The sequence below is a fragment of the Agelaius phoeniceus genome, chromosome 14, assembly GCF_051311805.1.
Source record: "Agelaius phoeniceus isolate bAgePho1 chromosome 14, bAgePho1.hap1, whole genome shotgun sequence".
NCBI lineage: Eukaryota > Metazoa > Chordata > Aves > Passeriformes > Icteridae > Agelaius > Agelaius phoeniceus.
In genome coordinates, this window is record NC_135278.1 from 18,282,312 (window position 1) to 18,302,810 (window position 20,499).

The following is a 20,499-nucleotide window of genomic DNA, read 5'->3' on the forward strand; positions in this document are numbered from 1 at the left end:
CTTCATTCCTCATTTCCACACTCACTCATACAACAGAGAAACTGAATTACATCAGTACAGGAATTTAATAACTTTTCTTTAGGAATAGAGAATCTGGATGAAAAAAATCACCATCACTCTTACATTTCCCCTTTTTCTTAACTATCTATTTATTGCCATGTTTGCTCTGAAGCTTTCTCAAGGCTCTGGAGCTTAAAGCAAAACTAGACATGGAAAAATAAACGTAAATAGAGAAATATATATTTCTGTATAGAGTATATGCATGAATTTATATTCCATGACAATTTCAGAAAGATAATGGAATCTTTTTTTCTTTTTAAATGCACTGTCAAGCTCAAGTGTGCTCTTTCTGTGTTTTGTAGGGTCAAAATGTATTTGGTCTTGACATAACTGAGACACCTGAGGGAGACAAGTGGCCTCAACTGATAGTCCAGCAGATCCTGGATAGGGAGCAGAAGGACACCTATGTGATGAAAATCAAAGTTGAGGACGGCGGGAGCCCCCCAAGGTCCAGCACTGCCATCCTGCAGGTGACGGTGACCGACGTCAACGACAACCGCCCGGTGTTCAAGGAGAACGACATCGAGGTCAGCGTGCCCGAGAACGCCCCCGTGGGCACCTCCGTGTCCCAGCTGCACGCCACCGACGCCGACCTGGGCTCCAATGCACAGATCCACTTCTACTTCAGCAACCAGATCTCCAGCCTGGCCAAGAGGCTCTTTGCCATCGATAACACCACTGGGCTCATCACCATCAGGGAGCCGCTGGACAGGGAGGAGTCCCCCGTGCACAAACTGACTGTTCTGGCAAGCGATGGCAGCTCCACTCCGTCAAGAGCCACGGTGACTGTTAACGTCACAGATATTAATGACAATGTCCCATCAATAGACACCAGGTACATCATCAACCCGGTGAATGGGACAGTGCTGTTGTCTGAGAAGGCTCCCCTTAATACAAAAATTGCTTTGATAACAGTGATGGACAAGGACGCTGACCAGAATGGGAAAGTTACCTGTTTTACAGACCATGATGTTCCTTTCAGGCTAAAACCAGTGTTTGATAATCAGTTTCTCCTGGAGACAGCCACGTTTCTAGACTATGAAGCTACACGGGAATATGCCATCAAAATAGTGGCTTCAGATTCAGGGAAGCCTCCCTTAAACCAGTCTGCAATGCTCCTGATCAAAATTAAGGATGAAAACGACAACGCCCCAGTCTTCACCCAGCCCATCATAGGCCTTTCCATCCCTGAAAACAACGCTCCTGGTACTCAGCTGACCAAGATCAGCGCTACAGATGCTGACAGCGGGCGGAATGCCGAGATCAGCTACATCCTGGGTCCTGATGCACCCCCAATTTTCAACCTGGACCGCCGCACAGGCATCCTGACAGCAGTGAGAAAGCTGGACAGAGAAAAGCAGGACAGGTACTCTTTCACTGTGCTGGCTAAGGATAATGGGATGCCACCTTTGCAGACCAATGCTACTGTGACGGTGTCAGTGCTGGACCAGAATGATAACAGCCCTGCTTTCACACATAATGAATATAATTTCTATGTGCCAGAAAACCTGCCCATGTACGGCACAGTGGGGCTTATCACAGTTACGGATGCTGACGCGGGAGACAACGCTGCAGTCACTCTCTCTATCTTAAATGGTAGAGATAATTTCATTATAGATCCACTCACTGGTGTAATAAGGCCTAATATTACCTTTGACAGGGAGCAGCAGGGGTCATACACTTTCCAGGTGAAAGCGGTGGATGGAGGAAGACTGCAGCGTTCCTCAACTGCCAAGGTGACCATCAATGTTGTTGATGTAAATGATAACAGGCCCGTTTTTGTTATCCCCTCCTCTAATTATTCCTATGAGCTGGTCCCAACGTCAGCCAGCCCGGGGTCTGTAGTCACTAAAGTCTTTGCAGTTGATAATGACACGGGAATGAATGCAGAGCTCCGCTATAGCATCATAGGTGGGAACTCCAGGGGCTTGTTTACCATTGACCAATTAACAGGCAATATCACTTTGAAAGAGAAGGTAATTACATCAGATCATGGCCTGCACAGACTGGTGATCAAGGTGAACGACCTGGGACAGCCGGAGTCTCTTTACACCATTGCTCTTGTGCACTTGTTTGTGAACGAGACGGTCACCAACAGCTCCTACGTGCAAGAGCTGGTGCGTAGGAATATGGAAACGCCAGTTGGCCAGAACATTGGGGATGGTGAGATAACCCCGCAGACCAATGATTATGTCAAGATCATCATTGCCATTATTGCAGGCACCATGACAGTTATTCTGGTAATTTTTGTTACTGCCTTAGTCCGGTGCCGCCAGACGCCCAGGCACAAGGTTGTCCAAAAAAATAAGCAGAGTGGTGAATGGGTTTCCCCCAACCAAGAGAATAGGCAGATCAAGAAAAAGAAGAAGAAGAAGAAGCGCTCTCCAAAGAGTCTCCTCCTCAACTTTGTGACTATTGAAGAATCCAAGCCTGATGATCCTGGCCACGAGCACATAAATGGCACTTTAGACATTCCCGTAGAGCTAGAAGAACAGACTATGGGAAAATATAACTGGGCCACCACACCAACCACATTTAAACCTGATAGCCCAGACTTAGCAAAGCACTACAAGTCTGCTTCTCCGCAGCCCACCTTTCAAATTAAACCTGAGACTCCTGTACCCCCCAAGAAGCACCATGTCATTCAGGAATTGCCTCTAGATAACACCTTTGTGGTGGGCTGTGACTCACTTTCCAAGTGCTCATCCAGCAGCTCGGACCCTTACAGTGTTTCTGAATGCAGCTGTCAAGGAGGCTTCAAGACCCCAGGCCCCATACACACCAGACAGGTAATGGAGTTTTTAAGGTGCTTTTTCCCTCCTTCCCTCTTTACTTTGCCAATCCTGTAACTCCAGATTGAAGCGCTGCAAGATAAGTTCTTCTGCAAGGGGTAAAGCTTTGAGTGTCAAGGCGTTGTAAAACAAACAATTCCAGCTTCCTGAGTGGTAAGGGAGAAAAATGAGAAGGGGAAAGAGTGTTGTCTGTGAGGAGATGGAGCAGGCAGAGCTCCCTGTGGTGGTGTCCTGACTGCAGATGGCAGCATGGCACTTCCCACCTCACCGCGGGACCTCGAGCAGCTCAGAGGGCTCAGCCTGGGACTGGCCTCCCCAGCCTGGTGTGCTCGAGGATCCAAACAATCTGGGTGGAAAGCAATAAAGCTTTAGAGGAGCTCTCGTAAGTGGTTCTTAATATTAATGGAGTCTGGAATTGCAGCCTTCATTTGGCCGTAGCTTTGCTTCAAGGTCTCTCAGGAGCAGGTGAGGATTTTCCTCCGAGAGTTTGAGGCATTTTCAGACTGGAAGGAGCCTTAAATCTGGTGGAATGACACAGCTGACAGGCAAAGTTAGGGAAAAATTAGAGACATCAGTATAATTGAGCTCACTTATTTGCTGCTCTGCCTGATATCCAGGTATTAGCTTCTTAGAAATGCAGTACAACAAAGGCAATGTCTAAAGAATCCTCAGCTTAAAATTAAAAACAAATTGAGAACTCAAGTACCCTTTATTCTTCAAGACCCTACAGAAAAGCTTTAAGTCACTGGAAATAGAATCGAATATTAATCCATATTTTGAACCGTTTAATAAAACTTTTCTGTTTATCTGTTTGCTTCTCTTCCAAGTATCACAAAGTTCTTGGTGGGGATAGTTTTCTAGTTAATCTTTAGAAGTTAAGCTTTGGTTAAGGAATTAATCATTAAAGTAACAGTTCAGGAGTGTTTATTTTATTATTGATAATATATTTTAACTTTATAATATGCTTAACTTAATATATTGCTTGGGAACAAGTCCTCAGCATGACTTTAGCCTGGTAAATTTCTTCCTCCAGCTGAATTTTTTTCTGGGAACTTTGTTTTACTTCAACTGTAGTGATAACAACATTCATAAAAAAAGCTTCTCATTCAGAGCAGTCATCATATCTTTGAAAATTTCAGGATATGTTGTTTATTTTATTCTATTTTGTTCCCTTTATCAACACAAATTTGTATGGTAATCTGTATCACTGTGGATAACATTTTCTAAGCAATGTATTTAGGTGTGTTAAGTTAAACTGCATATCAGAAAAGCCTCTTGCCAGTTTGTTCATCTGTTTGAACTCCCATCACTCTGAGCAGAGGGCAGTGCTGTTTTCAGCATTTCTGTAGGTCTGATCTAAGTGATTTTTTTTTCAATGGAGTTCTGGTACAGTTCCTGTGAGTCAAAGAGGTTCTGCCATTGTCTGCTGAAACACACTTTGTCCTGCAGTAATGCTGCCAACAAAGAAAGCAAGCTCGTGACTCTCAGGGTCCCTTCTGTGGCAGTGAAAACCTAGAAAGTGGCATGGGAAGCAATTCTCTTCTGCACAAGTTGGCTGGGGGAAAGAGCATTTCCTTTTATCTGTGCCTTCAAGGTCTGTGACAGGGGGTTCCTATCTGGAAAAGCAGAATAGAACTGTGGGGTTTTTTTAATGCTCACTAGCTGATACCAGCTTATCTTCATAGAGCTGCACCTAACATTGTTAGGATGATGTGGTGGATAGATAAAAAAGAGATTATTGTTACGGTTTGTACTGCTTTTGTTAAAATTGCAGCTATCCTTCTCTCAGGGATATTTGTCTGCATGAAAGTGAATACCTTGTTTGGAGGAAGGGTAACTGATCACCACAATGGCCCTTTACACTAATTTGGAAACAGCAGTCACCTTTAAACATGTGAATTCACATTTTTAAGAAAATTAAATTTATGTAATTTCATTAATGCATTATAAGTTGGGTCATTAGAGGCAATCCTTTGTGTTGTGTTTGACTGTGACTAAATGAAAATTGTATTTCTTGCTAAGTAAAAACAAGTAAAGAATTTCTTAAAGCTCAACAGATCTTTTAAAAGTCAGTCTCACTCCTCCCCTGGCTCTGTATTTGTAGTCTGGGTGGTTTTATCTCATGTGGGGCTCAGGATGGGCTACTTGAGAGTTGTCTCTGTTAGCCAGCAAAGAAAAAAAAGAAACAAATATAAAGAGAAATAATCCTGAGGCACAGAACTGTCTCCAGCTGCTGTCCCACCACCCTTCAGCCTCACACACCAACAGGATCCTCGTGGTTCTGGATGGTTTTGTGTCAGACGCTCTCTGAATTTGCAGAAACTGTAGGACAAGTCAGTTCAGTTAAAAAGGGAGATGTGCTGGTTTGAAAAGTGAAAATAGGATGCCTGATGTGAGGGGGAAATATCATCATTTACCACTTTTACCATAGTGCAGCTATTCTACAAGCCAAAAGTTCTGCAGGAGCCTAAAGAATGTTCTGGTCACTGTGAAGTGTCTCTTCACTTTGCAATGGGGACTGATATTATTATAGGCTGCACATCCCAGCTATTGTTAGCTTTGTTCATGCAAAGTTTTCTACTCAGATATTTGAAATGATATTGTGTTCCAGCTAAAAATATATGTTTTCTTTGGAAGCTCTAAATTTTGTGTCTGTCTGAATGGTATTGATTCAAGTCTTTAAAGAAAGGAAATTATGCCTTTGCTTTACTGCTAAATTTGTCTAAGTGATCTATAAAATGACAGAAAGTCATTATGGCAGTTGTACTCAAAAAGCATGCAAGCAAAGAGGGAAAGGTTTTTCTACTAAAAACCCCCAAAATATCTCTTTAGTGGTCATGTGGGCAAATAAATACAACAGTGCCACAGCTGAAATTTTTATGGGGAAGCAATTGGAGACTCCTGAAGCAGCTGAGGACACTTTGAGTCATAAACTGCAGGAAACTGAAGAGGCAAAGTTTGTTCTTCCTGCAATGGCCCCTAAGAGAGAGGTCAAGTTTTGCTCTATTTGTATGTGAGGGCAAGGGGCAGAGGTGCTGGTGTTGCTCTGAAGTTACCAGGAGGAGTTAAACACTACCAGTGACAATAGACCCTCAGAGTATAATGCTTTTTTGGGGGATGTAGTAGAGATAATTCTTTTAAAGGAGTTTGTCCAAGTGCTAAATTGTGAAGGGGCTTATTCATAATAAGGGTTTTCAAACTAGAATATCTGGAGCGTTATAAAAATCAAACTGAATTTCCATGCCATCAGATTTCCATTGTTTTGGCAGTTGTGGGCTTCAGGAAAGTTTTCTTTGGTGCAGAAACACAGAGCATCTTTAAAGGTTATTTGCCTGCAAGCTTTGTAAAAGCTCAGTTACTTTTGACGTTCACCTCAGTGGGAGCAAAGTGTGTGAAGTGTTCCACAGTGACACAAATCTTCTAATTCTCTTTGCATTTGCATGGGGATGATGAGAAGAAGGGAGAGGAGTTTGCTTCAGTCTCATTTTCATGTAACACAATTTCAAAATCTGAAATCTTTGCTCATGCACTTTAAAACAGCATTCAGACATTTCAAATGCCTGCCTAGGTATCAGCCTGTCTAGTCAAAACATGCATAATTATAGAGCACAGTGTTGTCTGTGGCAGCTTGATTCAAAGAAGCTAAAGCTGCAAAGATTGATCAGAACTTGCTGTGCATTCTATTCTTCTTGTCCCTTTCTTTTACTGAGTGATGTTTCAGATGTGTTCAGTTTGGAAACAGCAGAATGCAAACAAGAGGGACAGGGGAAATCTTGGCAAATTTACCCCTGGTCACTCGGGTCCTGTGGCCTTTTGGGTTGTCATCTTTCACTCCAGAACAAGATTTTTCTGACTTGAGGAACTTTAGTGCCCGTGGAGGCAGCACCTCTGCCAGTGCAGGAGCTGGAAGGTGCGATGTGCTCTGATCTGGGATTTTCTGCCTTTTTTGGGGGTTCTCCCTGCACCCCACAGGTCTCTGGTGTGCCAGTGAGTTCAGCTGCCCCTTGCTGGGGAAGCTGCTGAGGGAGGGAGCAGGCATGGAGATGGATTTCTGTCACTTTGCTGATGCAAATCTTCGTTAGTGCAGTTCAGGGATTCTCTCATCTATGAACTTATCCACACTCATGAATAGAAATTTCAGATTAAGTTCTCTGCTGGTTTGTTAGGAGCTGGTGGAGGCAGACATCAGCTGCATGAGTTGTAAGGAGAAAGAAACTTAGACATAAGTTCCTCCTTACAGAAACATGAATGGGAAGTGGCCCTCATTTCAATATATTGAATTTTGAGCCCCCACTGCCTCAGTTCTGTGATTCTATCACTGCCTGCTTAGACCTGCTTACAGTTATGGGGTATTTGGGTTTCTGATTTAAAATCTGCTGTAATGACATTACACTGTGAGAAGAGTGTGCTCAGGATGTGAGTGGAAGGAATATTGCAGTGCTCCTGAAAAGAACAGCTCTGAAACTCACCTGTTCCTTCAATATTTAGCTGCAGGATTTTTTGTTTTGTGTAATAACAGTGAGTTTAATTTAGAATCCTGTAATCATCAGTAGGCAAGGCTGTTGCTCTGAGGTGTAAAACAGACGTAGCACTGGTGTTCTGTATTGACAGATACAGAGTAAATTACACTCAAAGAACATTTTCTCCTAAATTTTAGCTAAATAACTGTTGGTATAAGCCCTTCCTAAAAGCCATTTCAAAATGGATTACTGTGATTCTAAGTATTCTTGTTATTTTACCTTACTTTTCTGACTGGTAATTTTGCTTGTGGTTCTGATCTGCTGCCAGGTACATACATTTCACCAAAAAAAAAAAAAAGTTGAATTTGGAGAAGAGATTTCTAATTGGAATATGAGTCAAAGTGTGCGAGTCAGAAGTTAAAAGCAATTATTTAAATGTGCATCACTACTGAAGTAAAGCTGGTCAAGAAAATACTTTTCCTCTGTGCAACACTGGTAGAAAATCTTCAACAATTTCTTTTAATACTTTTCACTAGAAAAGCATGGAGGAAGGTATCTGCAAAGTGCCCCCTTTGCCTCATAGCAGAAGGCAAAAACAGAGCATGAACAGGAGTGAAAAAGGAATTTGTGTTTTGTGTGAGGAAATAATGAAAGATTTTTAATATGACAAAAAAAATTCAGAGCCAACAAAGGCACCTTTTTTCTTTTTTTTTCTTTTTTTCCCCAGTAAGGGCTCATTGACTGACTTTATCCTGAAGTTGGTAAAGGAGGTTCCAGCATTAATAAGGGAGTGACTTTTGTGCAGAATGACACACAATTCCTTCTCCAACAGCCACTTGCCTCGGGATAGAAACAATGTAATTTTTCAAACATTAAGTGCATTTTCCATCATTTTTTTCAGTGGGATAACTGAAAAGTTTACTTTTTCCTCCTTGTGACCCAACTGTGCTGTTTCAGATGTCTTACTTAGCTATAAACCATTGCTAACAGTGATGTCTGACTTAACTCTGGTTTAATTTTCACACTTGTTTATTTTCCTGTGTTCTCCCAGAAGGTATTGCACTCAATAGTCTGCAGTTGATAGCAATTTCCTGACCAGTGAGTGGCTGGTGTCTTGGGGACTGTGGTATTGACAGTGCTTTCTTTTCTGTCCAATAATTGATCAGAATGGCTTAATTTCTGTGAATCTTTAGGACTAAACCCACCGATGATAAATTTAGATTAAAGATGCAAAATAATTCTTCAAATGAAAAAATATTTTATGCTTTTAGGAGCTGTGCTTTTGCATGAAGTCCACAAAACCCCTGTAGAACCAGTTCTAGGTGGTGCAGCAGCCTTCAGACAGCTCCAGTCTTGCAGCAGCACTTTGGGTTTGAGTGGATAAAGCAAAAAAAGGAGTAAGACATTTAGAATAATATCCATGGGAGCTATTTCTGTGTCTCCTTCTGCTGCAGCATTTGTGCTCTGTGTGTAGATCACAGGCACCCCAGGAGGGGTTGGTTCCTTAGAACACCTCAGACCGCGCAGCGCTCGAGGTTCGGTAGAAATTCGGAAGCGAACGTGACAATTTATGGTGCAAATGCTGCAGGAAAGGGCTTTTCTCATGCTGTTTCTCTGTTTGCCAGCTCTGAAGGCCATCCCAGCTGATGTTATGTACTGAAGTCGTACGTGTACTCAATGATGTTAAGCCAGCAAACATGGGAACAAGGAAATAGCACGAGAAAGCCCTTTGTCCTGGCTCTGGTTGCTGAAGAAATTTATCGACTCATCTCCAGAGGGGTTTGGAAGTGACCATGAACTGTTCAAGCTGCCCTACTGAAAGGTATCAAGGGCAAGGATTTTTTTTAAAAGGAAAAGACAAAGAAATTTTAGTACATTGTGCTATAGTGTTCTATAACGTAGTTTTGCTAAGAAAACAAAAGTAATGTGATCCATCCTTCTTCACAGTTGGTGATTATGGTAAATTTATTTTGCTTGTAATCATCTTCTTGTCCCAGATTTTTTTTTTTGTCCTTATTTATTTTAGTTGAAACAATTAGGAATTTTGTTTCTATGAATATATTAAAAGGGAGCAATAAATTTTATTCATATGTTAAAAAAGAGAATGTAAAGTTCTTTATACTCCCTGCATTTAAAAGAAAAACAACTGAGTTGTTGTCACTTATAGCACCATTATACATGTTAAGAGTTAAGTGTTATTTATATGTATCCATAATATTTTTAATGATGATATTGCTGCTATGGATCATAAATAGAAATGATCAAGTCACTGCTTTCTCATTTTTTAGGCACAATAGTAGTAGTGAAAAACTAGTACTTCCTGCTTTCTTACTCACAACATTTTGTAATAAATGGTCACCTTTTAAATAACTGGAAAGCACTCACATAACTTTTAAAAGGAAAATTTAATTTTCATTTTGCTTGCTGAAGTCTAGATAATGCCTATTTAACAGGTGCCAAACATTTAACCTTTTGAAGTGTTTTTATTTAAAAAGAAAAAGTCATAAATCCAGTGGCTTGGTTTTCAGTGTATTAAATAGGAAATAGTGGACACAATTTTTTCACTGTTAGCCAGCACATGGAGGTAAATGGCCTACTGTTGTTTATTTTTCTTCCCCAATAATTCTTCTATAAAGTTGGTTTGTTTTCTTTTTTTGGTTGGTTGGCTTTTTTGTTTGTTGTTTCTTTTTTTTTTTTACTAAAATTTTTTATATTATCCTTTGTTATTTAGCACGGCTCATTTACAAAATAAAACTTGAGTATCATAGCTTTGTTTGAAGGTTGGTTGCAAGTTCTTGTATATTGCCTCACATTTTAGGGAGTAATGCTTAATATGTATCATCTATAATATTAGAATTTCATATGCAATGCAAAAATCTCTTAGGAAGCAAAGGAGTATAAAGAACCCTGTTTTCTGCACTTATATGAAGACATGTAATATTAGTTTGCTAGAATGAAATGAAATACAGACACTGCTTTTAACTGGGATGTATACAGTATATAGAACGTTCTTTTAAAGAAAAAAGTTATTAATGATTCATGAATTAGACTACAACATGGAATTCTTACACATTGCTGTATGTTTGATGTAAAGATATTTATAGGCTTGTACTTAATAATCACGTTGCCTCAGTTCTTGGACTGCAGAATGTCTACCATGACTGTTGCCTATAGTTTGCTCCACATTTGCTATCTGGCTCTTTAAAAAAAGAAACCAATGTGTATTTGGCTATTTGATCTGTAAAATAAATTCTATTAATAATGAAGTACGTATTGTAATTCAGCATATTGTATTGCATAATTATAGCTATGACTGTTACAGAGAGCTTTTCATTTCCCACGATGGGATCATTTTCTTGGGAAGAACTTCATGTACCTGTCAGACCGTTTTGCTCTTCCTGTTTTTAGCAGCCTTGCAGCATTTATGCTTCAAACTGAAATCCCCCAACACTCCCAGTGGTCAGACATGCAGTGACATTTACTGACTCAGTGCCACAGCTCAGCCATTTAAAATTCATGCTGGGATTTCTCCCAGAGGGGCTGTTTGGGGTCCCAGGCTCTGCTCCTGCTGCAGTTGCTTGTGGAGGTGTTTCCTAGGTGGGTGATGGGAGAATCCAGTGATGGTTGAGTTACAGCCCTTGGGCCCCTTTCAGAGTTCTTTGTCAGGCAGACAGGACGGTTGCAGAGGCTTTGAGTTTCTGGTTTGACTTTGAGTCTTTGGATTTGTCTCCTTATGAGAATTAGGTTGGATTTCCCTTTTGACAAAACCCCTGTACATAAACTTAATGGTTGATGAAGAGAAGCACCAAATAATTCCAGTGCTTACATTCAAACTTTTTTTTGGGATTTTCTTTTATGTTTTCCTTTTTTTAATAATGAAATTTAGTCATCTCAAGTGAAAATGTAGTTGGCCTCAGTTTTTTTTCCTCTGGTGGTAACAAGGCATAGATAGGCTGGAGCAGGTTATTTTGATTTTAGGACTGAATACCCTCTAGAAGTGCCTACTTTCTTACACTGAGTATGAAGAGAACATTTGATAAGTACCTTCCTTGTACCAGATGTGCCAGTTATGTGCTTTCAGAGAGGAATATACTTCATTTTGAGTTCCTTTGCTTTTAACTTAGCTGAAGATCTTTTTCCTGGTTTTACACTGGTCCTACCAATCTAGTCTACCAATTAACAATTCTAAAAGCATCTAGGATGATTTAAAAATGTCCAAAAGTTGCATAAATGAAATAAAAGGTGCATCACATGGTTTAATTACTGGTCCAAATCAGTAATCTCCCTCCTCTGGTTCTCTCATGAGTCAACCCAGCCAAAATATGAGAACCTTCCAAATGCCCTAAGGGAAAGCCAGAAACCTCTGAAGTGGCTCAGTTTCATGTGTTTTGTCTGGTTTTGTTTTCTTACATCTAAATATCATTTTTTAAGAAGTTGTTTTTGCATAGACTGGTATGAAACTTGTTCATTTCCTCCTGATGGTTGAATGGGTACATGAAAGCCTAATGCTTATTGACCAAATATGTGTGTGTGTGCTGAATATTAATTTCTACACATTTCTGTGCTCAAAGCCAGTCAAAAAATTCTGTTATTTTTGTTTGAAATAATCTTAGTATCCTGAGTCAAAGCTAGATATGTGTTTCAAAACCAACTCTGTTTCTCAAATGTTTTCACCTACAGAAATACTTTTTCTCTGACTGCTTAGAAGTCGGAGTGAATTATGAGCAAAAATCACTGAGTTGACCAAATGTTCATTTTGAACTTGACAACTCATGACATTTTCTTTGGAATATCAGTATATCTATCATATTTCAGACTGCAATTACCACAGTCACCTCAGTATGAACTTCTCAAGGAACTCCCCTTTTCTCTGGTGCCCATTGCCCCATCTCCAGAGCAGCCAGGCCGTGTCTGTAGGGAAACCCAGAGCTTGGGCTTGGTTCCAGTGCAATGTGGGGCTGAACAAAGAGAAAACTTCTTTATTTATTGCCACTTTTAGGTGTAAGTGGTCCCATGGCTGCTTGCAGCCCCCGGCACAGCAGCTGGGGCTGGCTCTCAGGTGAGCTGGTTGCAGCCAATTATTGGAATTTTTATGGATTTGTCTACCAAAGCTTCCTCCCACCTGACCTCAAACACCTCTGAGAGCAAGCAAGGTGCTGCAAGAACTTTGGGGGATTTAAATCCTTCTGAGTTCAGTTCTGAAGGGCGGCAGGGGCTGTCAGGAACAAAACTGGTTTGTGATGTAAATAGAATTATATTTTTAACATAAACTGTAATGCTGCAGGGTTTTTTTTGGTTACACTTTTCTGGTGATTTCCCATTTTACCATAAAACATGTATTTATGGTGTATCCTGGTCTTACCTATTATTTGTAAAATCTTTTTAACAAATGATTTGAATATATATTTTTTGCTTTCATATTGAATTACTGAGCACTGTTCCTTTTATGTCTTATTTATCTATTTCTAAAATAAATTTGGTTTGACGATGAGATTTGTTATAGAGATGATATTTGTGTACCTTGTGGAGCAGCCCTGTTTTTAAATACACCTCTGGCCTGTTTGCTGAATGCATGCCCACCACCAAGCCTCTACAGAGACTGGTATTTTTCACCAGTATTTTTCACAGTTTAGGAGCCATGATTATTAAATAACTTAACCACACGTAAGCTTTACAAGAAGAAATATGAAGGAAAATGCCTCTTTGAAAACCTGAAACTCTCTAACAGCACATTTCTTTTGTCTACAATGTTTTCAAAGAAATCTAAGCAGGAAGAGTCACATTTTTCCCAATGATGTTTCCATGCACGTGGGGGTGTTTGTATTTGTCTCTGTATTTTGTTTGCCTGCGTATATTGGGAGCACGAGGGTGTCCATCCACATTTATCACACATTCAATTAACAAAAGTTCCAGGCAGTAAATATTGAAACTGCAGAGATGTGCCCATCTCAATATCTCTTGCTGTGAAAGATAGCCAGGCTCTAAGGATTTCAATCTGCCACATTATTTGATTTTTGGGAAGATTTGTCTTCCCTTCTGAGAATGTACTGGGTTCTCAATATGTGAGAAAATGACTCTTGGTGATTGGGAGGTTAGGATACAAATATGAAAAGTGCAGCTCTGAGTTTTAGTGCTATGATTCTTTCACTAGGTTATTTGACTCATTCCTGTACTGTCTCTCAGTATTTTAAAATCCATTTTTTCCTACTGAATAGACTCATATTCTTAAATTTTACCACTGAAAATGTAGGTATACTATGTAGGTATATTACCACTGAAAATGTAGCAAAACGACACATTTGTATTTTCTCCAAATTGTGAGCTTCTGCTTATTTCATAAATAAACACATGTAAATCAAATTCAGTTATTTATATGCATAGAGATGGATATTAGGTGTGATATCAGGAATTTTTTCAGGGGCATTATTGACTTTTTGCAATCTTTTAAATAGGTGCTATGCATTTATGCTCTCATTTCCAAGGAAGGTGTTCATTCAAGCTGAAATCACTTATTTCCAATAAAACCTGAATGATGGTATCAGAAGCATGAGGTTTGATTTTGGATCACTGAATTCCAGCTAAGGATCAGGAGCTGAATTTTGCTCTGTTGTTCTCAGCGTTGTTTTCATCCTTTCTGAGAGAACTCCCATGGCTGTTGGATGGATGAGGTGCCCCCTGCTCCTGGTTTCTGTTTGCTCCTGAGCTGTGATATGAAAGTCTCCAATCATGGGTTTTCTCCCACAAAAATACTTTTTCTAGCTCTGGATCTAAACCATCCATGTGCTGCTGGTTTTCCCCTCCCTCTCTTGTGTGAGAAAGAAACCAACATTGGACAAATTCTGGTCTTTTCCAGACACTTGGGCACGTGTGTTTCAGACTAAAAAATGAACGTCAAACAGGTGACTGGAATTTGGGAGGTCCTTCCCTTGGAATGTTTAGGGCATTTGAGTAATTGGAAATTACTCGAAATTTTGTGATTTTCTGACAACCAGACTTGGCCAGTGTCCGCACAGACAAGGTTGTTCAGGACTTAAGAGGAGTTAGGATGGAAAGGGATGAGGGGAAAGGAAGAACTTTTCAGTCTATAATTATTATTGTGGTGTGAAACTGAATTAAAATCCTAAGTGCCACATCAGAGATCTTTGCAGATGCAGTTTTAAGTCATGTTTAAGTCACATATTTTATTAATTACATTAGTGTTGACCCATTATGGATGAAAGCAGCAGAATTCTGCTGCTGACTGAATATATCTGAATGTGTGGCTGTGTGTTCACATCTGGGCTGAAAAGTGATTCAGGTCAGGGATTTATTGGGATTGAAAGGCAAGGTGTCTTTATGGTATTATTGACTGATTTTTATAGATTGTTAAAATTGTTTCCCTCTCTTTGAGAAAGAATGGGTTTGGAGCTGGAAGTGAAGAAGAAAAGTAACTCAGACTTGGAAAAAAGATATGGTACAGTTTTCTTTGCTATTTAACTAGAAGAAACTATTTCAATTCCTGAAGATGGTACAAAAATATTGATTTTAATTTTTTTAAACTTACCTGATGTAAAATTACAGTTTTTGTATAACAATAAACTGTCTTCTAGCTTTGTTGCATTTTTATTTCTTGAAATGAATTTAACAGCAAGTGCTTTTGCTTGCTAGTACCCAGTTATTATAACTACCTAAGCACATAGGTACAGATATTTTAAATTATACACTATGAAAGCCTAAGTATTTTCTAGCTTCTGTCTTCTCTTTTCCAAAGTCTGTTTTTGGAGATGTTGAACATGAAACTATCTGTAGCCAACACACCAAGGAATCAAACTGAAGGTGGAAAAGGGCTTTTCTGTTTAAATAAGTCTATTTGTAAACAAAACTTCAAGAGGGGAGGAAAACATTGGATTATGTTCTCAAGCCTAGCAGAAGGGAAGCAACAACTTCTCCAGCCTGCTGGGATTTTGATTGCTATTGATTTCAAAGATAGAAGCCCAAACAACTGCAATTTGTACAAGAAGTGTTTGTTCCTCCCAACTGGTGCTGAACTCAGAACTCAGTGAGAGCTCTGGCTGAGAGCGGCTGCCGCTTGGAAAGGTGTGGGAGATATTGTTATTATTATTATTATTATTGTTATTGTTGTTGTTGTTGTTGTTAGCAGTGATCAGCACTGCTGTATTCCCTGCTCACAGGCCGTGCTGAGTCACCTTGATCTGCAATTCTTTCTACACCTGAGTGGGAACGAGGGATTTACCAAATATCCCGCAAGAAAATCTGGCTTTTCTTCCTTCAGATAACAATAAGTGACTCTATCCAAAACCAGATCTCTAATACTTTTCAGAAGTGTCTCGTTAGACACACTGAATCCTTCCCTTTTTAATTCTCATTTTATACATTGTAGAAGCTTATACACATAGATATAGGTGTATATATATATATATATATACAAACAAAAAGATAATTTCCTAAAACTTTTCTTGTTTTCTTTATAAGCCACTCTTCAAAGACATTTCTTGCTGTTTAGGAGCATGAGGCTGAATGGATTTTTCAACAGCCTGGAGTAGATTTTTAATCTAGCAAAAAGGATATTGTGACTAATTAAAAAAAAAAAAAAACCAACAAAAAAAACCCCAGGGATAAACAGATAGGTGTTTGCTTACCCATGGGGGAATCATCAAACCTACTGGTTTTGCAAACAAGAGGCTGGGGGATTTGATGAATGCATTTTAAAAAATTCATGTGGCCAAAGTTGTAAATCAGTCCCTGCTGAATGATCTTCCCTGATTCATTCTCGTTCTTCATCCCCCACTTCTGTGCATTATCACTTTGGCCAGATTTTAACCCAAGTTACTTCAGGTCCTGTCCCTGTTGGAAAATAATACCAGGTCTAACACTGTGAGATTCTTGTTTTCTTGTCTTTAACGGATGGTTTAATATTTTCTTACTGCCATGTTTTCCTATTTTTATATGAATATATTGAAACTGTGGTGGGGGGGTTGTGTAAGAATCCAGACATTTGTAGGATCGTGCACTTGGTGTTGTGTCAATTTGACATTTGACACCAGCACTGTGGTAATAACCAAGGTAATTAGTGCCAAGTGTGTAAATCTTGGCAATATATTAGAACCACAATATTTATCTATTTCTTACATCAGAATTCTTAAAGATCATAGAATGATAGAACAATTCAGGTTCCAAGGGATCTGTGGAGTCACCTACTCCAATCATGGGACTCAAAACCAGCTTCTTTCAGATCAGTTTTCTCTGGGTCTTGTTCAGCTGACTTCTAATAATTTCCTCAAGAAAATATTAGAATAGGATATAGAGTCCTCAACAGGCTCCTAAAGAATATAGAGGTGTTTAAGTGGAAATCAGAATCTTAAATGTCTTTATGCACGTCTTATGCCTTATTCACTACCCCCGTGTATAAATATCCAATGAATTCAAATTACTTATAAATAGTAAATAATTTAAATAGATCTGTTTGTGTGTAAATAGTTTAAATAGATCTATTTGTGTGTAAATAGTTTAAATATATCTATTTGTGTGTATTTTTGGGGTGAGCCCCCAGTGCACTGTTTGCTGCTCACTTGTACGGCTCATTAACTTTTGTATTCATCTTTATTTTATAGATATGTTGTGAGTTTTTATTTGAATTTCCTCTAGCTGTAATGAAAGCCCTGAGAAGCTGACACAATCTTGATTGTTTCGCTCACAATGAGCACATCAAACCTCTTCAGCAACTTATCTCAAAGGTTGGATATTAAAAGCAGACAGGAATGATTCTGACAGGAGCAATTAAGCCAGGAGAACGTAATTGGAGGCAAAAAAGGCTTTTGATGCTTCCTGTGTACAAGATATACAATTATCTGCTCTCAGCTCCCAAGCATGATTTATTAGTTACAGTAGTTTGGCTTTGAAGCACTGAGCAGGGCTGAGCCAGGCTGTGCTCACTTGTGAGAGGGCTCCAACATCTGTCCTGACAATCCTCTTACAGGCTGCCTTTGAGGAATTAGGAGATGGCAACATGAGCTCTGCAATGGATATCAAACAGCCAGAGGTAGGAAAAGGGGGGCTGGAAGGGGATATTCCATTATTTCATTGCCCCCTTTTAACACAATAACTCCTTGAACTGTTTGTTTTTATTATTCCAGATGGGAGCAAGATGCATTTAAATGAATAAAATGAAATAGAACAAATCAAATGCTTGGCTGCTGTTCAAGAGCTGCTAAGGCTGAGCTTTATTAAATTCACATGAGGATGTGATAACTGTGGAATTTCACACAATGAACTGCACTAATCTCACTCGTGAAGAACATAATTTTTCTTGAGATAGATGAGAGAATCTGAAATTTTGTCATGAAAAAAACAAAGCCCCTTTGGAGTTTTATTTTCTGAGGGCATTGACTGCTTGAGTGAAATCTGTCCATGTCCCACAAACAGAATCTTCATGCACAATCCATTTTTACACATCAAAAGTTCCAAGGGTTTGTTCTTTCTCCATGGCAAAGTGGAGAATACTTCAAAGTAAGTTTCTGTGTTCTGTGTTAAAACTATTCCCTGTGCCATCTGCAGTCCCTTCAGGAATAAGCATATCTGTGTTTTAAAAGGGGACAAAAGCATGAAAATTTAAAATTATATTAGATACATTTAATTTATATTTAAATAAGAAAAACTTAAAGCAGAGCAAAGCAAATATTTTTAATGATTATCTGCAGGATATAATTCACATTGATGGATTTTCTTTTTTTTCGTGACTGTATTTTTATGCCTCTGCAGTAGAATGGCTGTTTATAACTCAATGTTTTTCAGACATTTCTTGTTACTTAATGAAATTAACATTCTTTTTAATATGTTCTTTTTCCTTATTTATTTTTATTGAAACTCCAAAAAATTTGAGTGGAAAAATTCCAATTTGAATTGGAAAATTTGAAAATTTCTGATAAAATAATATTATCTGAAAATTGAAAATTGAAATTTTCTGATAAAATAATATTATTTTTCCTCCCTCAGAACTACAAAAGTAAAATTCCTGACAATACTCACATGATACGTTTTCTTACATTTTCTACTTAAATGCAGTGTAAAGCTGCATTCATAAACTATTTCCCTGTATCTAAAATGCTAAAAAGAAAAAGAAAATGCTAAAACTCAGGGTTAAAAGACTGAGGTCCCAAATCTATTGATGCCCTTTAGCAAAAAAAAAAAAAAAAAAAAAAAGCATTTTAAATACTATGGGAAATTTTTATAGGAACTGATGAATCATTACCTTTCCAAAATCATGTGGGAATGATTAGAGTGGACATCACATGGAAATAAAATTAAAAAGAGTAGAAATCAGCTGCTGTTTTGATGAAATCTCACCTGTTTCGTTGGGTAATATCAAAGAGAGCAATTTTCTCTTGTGGGCTGAATAACTCATTTAGTGTTTTCTCCTTTGGAAATGAGTGAGAGGCACGAGGTGCCTGCTTGATAAACTGCAGGAACTCATCAAACCACAACTAGAACTCACCTGAACACACCCTGTACTTATCCCTGAAAACAACAGTGCCAGGGTCTGGAAAAAGGGGTGGCCAGACAAAGCCATAGCAGCCAGAGAACCTCCTCTCCTTGGGCAAGCAGCCCAAACAAAAACTCAGATTTAATCACAACTGGTGTCAATCGTAGCTTTTATATTGATAATCTGAGAGAACAGGGTTGGGAACACAAAGTCTGCTTTTGTATTATTAAGATGAAAATATTCTGCTGGGGTTTGATAACACTGGAGATGCTGAGGCTGTTACAGAAACAGAATGAATATCAAATATATCTGCAAAAAGGACTTTTTATCAAGATCAAGTCCTGATGAAAAATGCCACTTAATCTTTATTTTACATCAGACAGGTTTAAAGACTGCAAGTCATGGATGTGGGTCCGTATTTAATGGAAGTATTTAGTTTAGAACACTCTGTGCTGAAATATGAACCTTGAATTCAGTTGCTTCTCATCTGATCCAAAAAAAAAAAAAAAAAATGGCTAATTTATTTCATATTCAAACACAAAATGCTCTATTAATAAATTATAATTTACCAGTGGATGTCACAACCTTATGGGTAAATCAGTATAAGCTGTCATTCCAAATGAATTCTGTAGCATTTGAACTCATTTCAGTGGAACTAATTTTGTTTGTTGTTTGTTTTTAAATTATTTCAGGAAAAGAAAGTGTCTGACCAGTCACTTTTAATTTGTACATCTCAGCAGTTCTGGGTTTCATGAGAGACAAAATCAGATTTGGTACAATGAAGCAATAGTTGGCATGTGCTAATTTTATATAATGGGTCAGTGACTGGTCAGCTTTTGTTTGTTTGTTTAGGTAGGATGGGATTATTAGTCTGCTGTTAATTTTTTAATTGCTTTCTTTTTAAGGTGTTATTTAGGAAGGAGAATGAGGAGCTGAAACAGGAGGTTTCACTTCTGAAAAATGTAGTGTGATGGGAATTCTCAAGTGAATGTATCATAATCTTCCAGAGGGGCTGTGGAAGATTGGCTTTCCCTGTTTGTGTTCCAGGACTCGTGTGTGGTTGTAAGCTTTGTATGGATTTTTCTTTTCTGTAATTGTTTTTCCTTTAGCCATCCTGTGGCCTGAGATTGGAAGAAAAAGATAAAAGGTCAGAAAGGCTTAATAGCAATTTTGTTTTTGAAAGAGAGAGGCTGGTTGATCCAGCTTAAATCTTTACAGCTGGATCAACCAAGGACTTGAATTACAGAGACAAAAATGACAACTTCAAAACCTCATGGGTCAGCTCAACAGCAGCTGTAAGAGGAGAGTGAGAAGGAAAGGTGAACCCATGGGACAGATGGTCACAATATTTTGAGAGGATAAGCAAAAATAGGTGGGAATGGAAAACCCCTTCCTTACCATGGGAACAAGAAAGAAAATAAAAGAAAAATTAGTTTTGTCACCTTGGTGTTGGGTGAGTGGTTGAGGATGGTTGGGTTTCTCCATGGGAGGCAGAAGTGCATTGGCTGAGCCCATGGGGGTCCATGGAGCCATGTCCAGGTGTTGCTGGGATCTCACCAACACAAGGGTCAGGCCAAATCCTCCTACACATCAGCATCTTGTGAATAGTTTAGGAGAAGTGTGAGAAGAGCTGAGGTGATGTTTCACTTGTCACAATTTTTGGCTTCCTTTTATTGTCTTTAGCACATTTAGAGCAGGAATGCTGACA

At 38.9% G+C, this 20,499-nt stretch overlaps 1 protein-coding gene across 6 annotated transcripts in view; it reads left to right on the forward strand.

The window, feature by feature from the left end:
- Nucleotides 1-20,499, forward strand: part of PCDH11X (protocadherin 11 X-linked) — a 432,804-nt gene that overhangs the window by 69,586 nt on the left and 342,719 nt on the right. For 5 of the 6 annotated variants that reach the window (XR_013184313.1, XR_013184314.1, XM_054641581.2 and 2 more), the window contains one exon: nt 363-2,849. Coding sequence is in view for 4 of the 6 variants with exons in the window: in XM_054641581.2 (XP_054497556.1) it covers nt 363-2,849 (2,487 nt within the window). In the remaining 2 variants the exon portion in view is untranslated. Of the gene's footprint in view, nt 1-362; nt 2,850-8,937; nt 12,804-20,499 lie in introns of those variants that run through there. The other variant, XM_077186155.1, reaches the window with a different exon arrangement.